This window comes from Macaca nemestrina, chromosome 9, assembly GCF_043159975.1.
Source record: "Macaca nemestrina isolate mMacNem1 chromosome 9, mMacNem.hap1, whole genome shotgun sequence".
In the NCBI taxonomy this organism is placed as follows: domain Eukaryota; kingdom Metazoa; phylum Chordata; class Mammalia; order Primates; family Cercopithecidae; genus Macaca; species Macaca nemestrina.
In genome coordinates this window covers 128,319,269-128,325,268 of record NC_092133.1, presented here as the reverse complement: position 1 = coordinate 128,325,268, position 6,000 = coordinate 128,319,269, and the positions used below count along the sequence as shown (strand labels likewise).

Genomic DNA, 6,000 nt, shown 5'->3' with positions numbered 1-6,000 from the left:
AAAGGAATTTCAGATCGAAGGCAGCAAGGTATTAAATAGAACTGATTCCTAATGCCAATCTTCCTTTCCTTAGCACTGTCTAAATTCTGAAGAAGCTCTGCTAAATGAGTTATCTGCACACAGTGGTTTGTTAGGAGGAAACTGAGTGAGTGATTTTGAAAACTAGCTAACCAAATCTTAATTTCCAAATTCTCTAGATGACAGATTCTCAACCTAGAGACATGGAAAATAAATAAATAAATTTTCACCCTCACTCACAAGATTCTTTTTGTCCTTTCAAAAGTACTTTCACAGTACCAACAACATATTACTTGTCTCCCTGAGTCATAATGTCCTTAGAAATGTTTCTTTTCCATAGGGAGGTGTCAAATGTTCCATTGGATACAGTAGTGTTGGACGGTGCGGTCTTAGTTCTAAGTTCTATAGTAATTCAGTCATTTCACCTTAGTTCACTTTGTAAATTCTATTGTGATTCAGACATTTCATCTCTGCAACTTATGCTGGATTGATCTGGACTGCAACTTACGTTCCCATACCGATTTCAAAGTGTCTGCCAAGTACAGAACGATTAAAGCAAAAGAAAATCTTCCACAATTGCTGATGGCTTCTCCAGCATTGGTGTTTCCTTTTCCAGCAGGGCTCAGTGGGCACCCATGACAATTTCTCCAAAGTTCGGTGTAGATGAGGTGATGTTCCAGGGTCCCCTCCATTTCCTGGGTGACTGTCAGGTATCAGAAAGCCTTGATTTTTAACTCTAATGTTCTTTTTCTTTGAACAGGACCTGTGTTTGAGGTCTTTGGTCTTTTTTTTCTTTTTTTTTCTTGTCATGCCTCGGGGGTCTTGTCATTTGTCAGCTGTTCCTTGTCGGTCATGTCCTCTTGAGGAGGTCTGGCTCTGTCAAAGAATCCACACTATAAAGGGAAAGATGGGCTATAAAATCACATCATTCTGGGAATCTGTGAAACCCCTCATTCAAAGAATTTTCACTTTACGTATTTTTTTTTTGAAACAGAGTCTTGCTCTCTATCCCCCAAGCTGGAGTGCAGTGGCGTGATCTTGGCTCACTGCAACCTCCGCCTCCTGGTTCAAGCGATTCTCCCGCCTCAGCCTCCAGAGTAGCTGGGATTATAGGCCTGCACCACCACACCCAGCTAATTTTTGTATTTTTAGGAGAGACAGGGTTTTGCCATGTTGGCCAGGCTGGTGTTGAACTCCTGACCTCAAGTGATCCCTCTGCCTCGACTTCCCAAAGTGCTGGGATTATAGGCGTGAGCCACCATGCCTGGCCCTTTATGTATTTTCGAAGGAGCCTGGAGCTCTGTGCATATAATCAGCTCGTTTCTCCAAATTAGGAGGTGTGAGCACAGTGTTTGTTACTCGTAGAGAGTTTATTGCATAGGGCAAGGTGAGCAGGAGGGCAGAGTGCTCACACCCTTTCTCCTGTCCTGCAGTTGGAGTAGAAGATGCTTCTTTCATACAAACCACGTATGGACCTTGGATACTTTCCCGAGATCACAGGAATGTGTCCCAAGGGTTTCCCACATGCTTACTGGAGCAGAAGCACTAACTATTGACCAGGAAAGGGAGGTTGTCTCCTGAAGAATCCTGTCGGCTGCTTTGGGATGGATTATAGGAAGAAGTGAAGAAATGGCCACACATCCCTCGGTGCTTGGTGGAACATAGAGCATATATAGAGGGAGAATCGATTTGTCATTTATTTCAATGCCAGAACCAGGTAGGCACAGAATCTTAGTGACTTTCCAAAGATTAGCCAGCAACTCAAGGAGGAGGTGACTCTAGAATTTTCCTCCTCTTCAGTGTCAAATTAGTACTTTGTCAAGTAAACTATATTTTTTCCTAGACACCTGGAACCTCAATTTTTTCTTCTGTTTCTCATGTTGGAAGCCAATTAACTGGGTTTGGCTTATAGACATTGAGTCATCTCTCTTTCCCAGAGCTACCGGAATATCCTGTCAATTGGCACACATGATTGTGTCTTATACTCATTGGAAATACAGTTACTGTCAGTGACAGAACAACACAAAAGTCCATTCTAAAGGTATGTCACAGAACACGTGGGTGTAGGATGGCACAAACAGCTGATAATGATCAGAAACGCTAGTACTTAACTCAAAGTCAAGGTTTTCTCAGTTTATATGTCTATTAGCCATGCTGCATATTGTTTCAAAATAAAAACGCACTATGATTTTAGGGAACACCACATAGTTACAAAAGGTGTGACTGGGTTAATTACTCTATAGTCATGTAACTGGGACGTTATTTCCATTTTGGAATGGAAGGCTCTGTGAAACCTGGCAATTATTTAGGGGCCAGAAATTAATTTCTATTGTAGGCTTTTAGAACAAACCTCAGTAAAACACATCAAAGACTAAGTTCAGGCTTCCCAATGGAGACAAACTAATTGGCAAGATTAAAAACTAAGTACAAGCATCCTCTGACATACATGATCTATTTGGCCTCATTAATAGCTGAAATAAAAAATCAGAATTGACCTATATTAATTGCATCTGCATAGTGCTTATAAAAAATCTCAAAGGATTGATGATAGGCCATGTCAATAAAAAGCTTATGACCTTGGTTAATTAAACAAGAAAAAGAAGTCTCCATTAGAATATTATCACTCTAAGCATATTGGAAAAAAGATCACAGGTCTTAGTTAATACAGCCTAACTCTCTATATATTTATTTACAAGAAATCTCAAGATGGAAGCAACACTAAGCACCTCCAGTCATCTTAAATGTCAGCTATATAAACACATTAAGTATGCCAAAGCAAACAATACATGATTTTCCCTTTATATCCTTCAGACTCTTCAAAATTTCCAAAAATGCCTCCATAATTGTCTTTTAAAATCCCTAACTATATCCCTCTAAATTCCCTCAACAGCCCCTCTAGTTTAAAGGGAAAATAAAGTCAATCAACTTACCTTCCATAAAGCTAAGGTTAAAATGGCCAGAACCAACAATCCAAGAAGTATTGCTAGTATTATTACCCATAATGGGATTGAGAAGGAAACATTCGGAGTTGCCCAAATAACTGATGTCTTAATCTGAAATGGAAAACAAAGCAAACGAGCTCTAATGGGGAAACTATTCGGTGAAATAAAATAGTAATTACCAATACAATACTGGAAGTTGATCTGAAAGGATCCATATGACAACTGAAATTATCTAGGAGTTATTTGAACATGAACTCTTAAAAGCTAGCACATTCTCAGATCTGCTTCGTTCTGTAAAATTCTAATGAGAGATTTGGTGGGTGGGTGGCTTCAAGTCACAGAGACCCTAGAATAGAATTGAGTGGGTCAGGAATCAACAAGTTGGAAAGGAATGGCCATAACTTGGGTTGTACCTTTTATGGGAACAATGGCAAAAAGTAGACTCACTAAAAAACTGAATGAGTCTGTCTACCATGTGTCTCCTTAGAACTCAGCTGGCCTCACTGAGAGAGGTAAGCTTGTGAATAACCATGAATCCTTGGAGAGGTGACACTTGGAGTGGAGTGACACTCTGTCTCCCAGGCTGGAGTGCAGTGGCACAATCTTGGCTCACTGCAACTTCCACCTCCCAGGTTCAAGTGATTCTCGTGCCTCAGCCTCCCCAGTAGCTGGGGTTATAGGCATGTGCCACCACACCTGAATTTTTTTTTTTTTTTTTGGTATTTTTAGTAGAGACGTGGTTTCACCATTCTGACCAGGCTGGTCTAGAACTGACCTCAAGTGATCCACCCGCCTGGGCCTCCCAAAGTGCTGGGATTACAGGTGTGAGCCAATGTGCCCAGCCGCTTCTGTCTTCTTAACTAGAGTTGAGCACTCTGATGGTGCCCTTCTCAGCTTGTCTTGGTTTTTATTGCTCCTTCCTTCTTGATCTGCATCCCCTATGCAGCAGACACTGATGACTCAATGCATTTGATTCTCCAGCCCCAAATGTCATTTATATCTACACTAATAAAGGAATCGACAGAGGAATAAGATAGGGAGGGAGTCATTCCACCTCGACAGGAACATGCCAAGGGTGTGACAGATGTTCTTCATGAGAAAAAGGCTGGCCTCAACCTACTCATCATTACATTTTCTTCCTATTCCTGTTAACTTTCCTCGCTAGGCATTATTTCATCTTATCCTGATTTTATCTGACACATCAGTGTGAAGCATGACAGTCCATCACCACGGTGACATTACTTACACCCTGCTTGCCACTGTTTAAGGACAAGACACATAGTTCATATGTTGAAGAAATCCATTTCAAGGACCCACCGTGGTTGCAATGCCACCTGGATGTTGCAGCCTAAATAATTTATTCTGAAATGATCTAAGACAAATGTTACACATTCTCATTCATACACGGGAGCTAAAAAAGTGGATCTCATGGAGGTAGAGAGTAGAATGGCGGTTACCAGAAGCTGGCATAGGGTGGGGAGGGCTGGATGAAGAGAGGTTGACTGACAAACATACAGTCAGGTAGAACGGATACATTCTAGGGTTCAGTAACACAGTGGGGTGATTCTAATTAACAATAATTTATTGTCTATTTCAAAATAGGTAGAAGAAATTTGAAATGTTCTCAACACAAAGAAACAATAAATGTTTGAGACAAGAGATATCCTAAATACCCTGATTTGATCACTATACATTATGTTCATGTGTGTTTCAAAATATCCCGTGTACTCCACAAATTTGTACAATTATTTATCAATTGAAAATAATTCTTTGCATGTACACAGCTACACGAGCAAATCAAGAACAAAGATTATTTCTCTTTTTATGTACCATTCTTTAATTACACCTGATGACATGTATGAAATTACTGCTGAATCCAAATATTTTACTGTACTCAGAGAAGGGGTATGAAGTGGTATTTCAGGATGAACTTAACATTGCTTGAAGCGGACTTACACAGTTTTGATAATGAGAATTTCAGAATGTTGGAACTGAAAGAGACAGTAGTGATCATCTACTCACAGGCCAGTTATAATGACCCCAGGAGAGAGAAATCTGGAGCCATGGAAAATTCTGAGGTTTCATGTAAATGTTACTTCCTCATACCCCCCAAGTCCATTGAGGACACAATATAGTTTTAGTCCCTATTTTGAGCATGTGTCAGAGCTCACCAAAATTTTCTAATAGGTAATTCAGGGTGAGACAGGCAATGGATCTTTCCTCTCCTGGTTTACCTAATTAATACCTTAAGGCTGGGCACAGTGGCTTATGCCTATAATCCCAGCACTTTGGGAGGCCAAGGCAGGTGGGTCACCTGAAGTCAGGAGTTGGAGACCAGCCTGGCCAATGTGAAGCCCCGTCTCTCCTAAAAATATGAAAATTAGCCAGGTGTGGTGGCAGGCGCCTGTAGTCTCAGCCACTCGGGAGGATGAGGCAGGAGAATCGCCTGAACCTGGGAGGCGGAGGCTGCATTGCAGTGAGCCAAGATGGTGCCACTGCACTCCAGCCTGGGTGACAGAGCCAGGCTCAGTCTCAGAAAAAAAATAGTTAGTATCTTAAGTTACTGCCTACTATTTTATGTTAAACAGAAAAGAGTTCAAGTTTTATAAGTTAGAGAAAACACAAAACATGCTAAAGGAGTTGAAATAGAGGCTCTTCAAATTGTTAGCTTGATAAAAAGAAATGGAATGGGCTTAGTGGCTACCCACTGAGTACTTTGCTAGGTGACTTTGCCACTTGGTTATTGCAGGTTTTGATGTATCATCTATAAAACTGGCGTATCTATAGAAATAAGCAGAGAAGGTCACTTACAAAGAGCTAGTAGACATTTGAAGTTTTTTTTTTTTTTTTTTTTTGGTAGCAGTGATGAAAAAGTACAATGAAAATGTGAAATTGATCAGGATATGCTTCTTAGGGTATTTTGAAGCAGAGAACAACTTTATAGGGATAGTTACAGAACTTACTGGCTTTTTGTTTACATTTGCTCCCAAAGAGCCTAGAAACAGGGTCTTTAAAAAGTCTGTGGGAAGATGATCCCCAT

General features: G+C 40.6%; 1 protein-coding gene across 1 annotated transcript in view; it reads right to left on the bottom strand.

Moving 5' to 3' along the window:
- Positions 1-760: 760 nt before the first annotated feature.
- The window catches only part of LOC105488206 (integrin subunit alpha 8), a 193,407-nt gene continuing 188,167 nt past the window's right edge, over positions 761-6,000 (bottom strand). Inside the window, exons 29-30 of the mRNA XM_011752068.3 lie at positions 2,949-3,071; positions 761-911 (exon numbers count right to left, since the gene is read on the bottom strand). Coding sequence (XP_011750370.1) covers positions 825-911; positions 2,949-3,071 — 210 coding nt within the window. The 3' untranslated portion in view covers positions 761-824. The remainder of the gene's footprint in view (positions 912-2,948; positions 3,072-6,000) is intronic.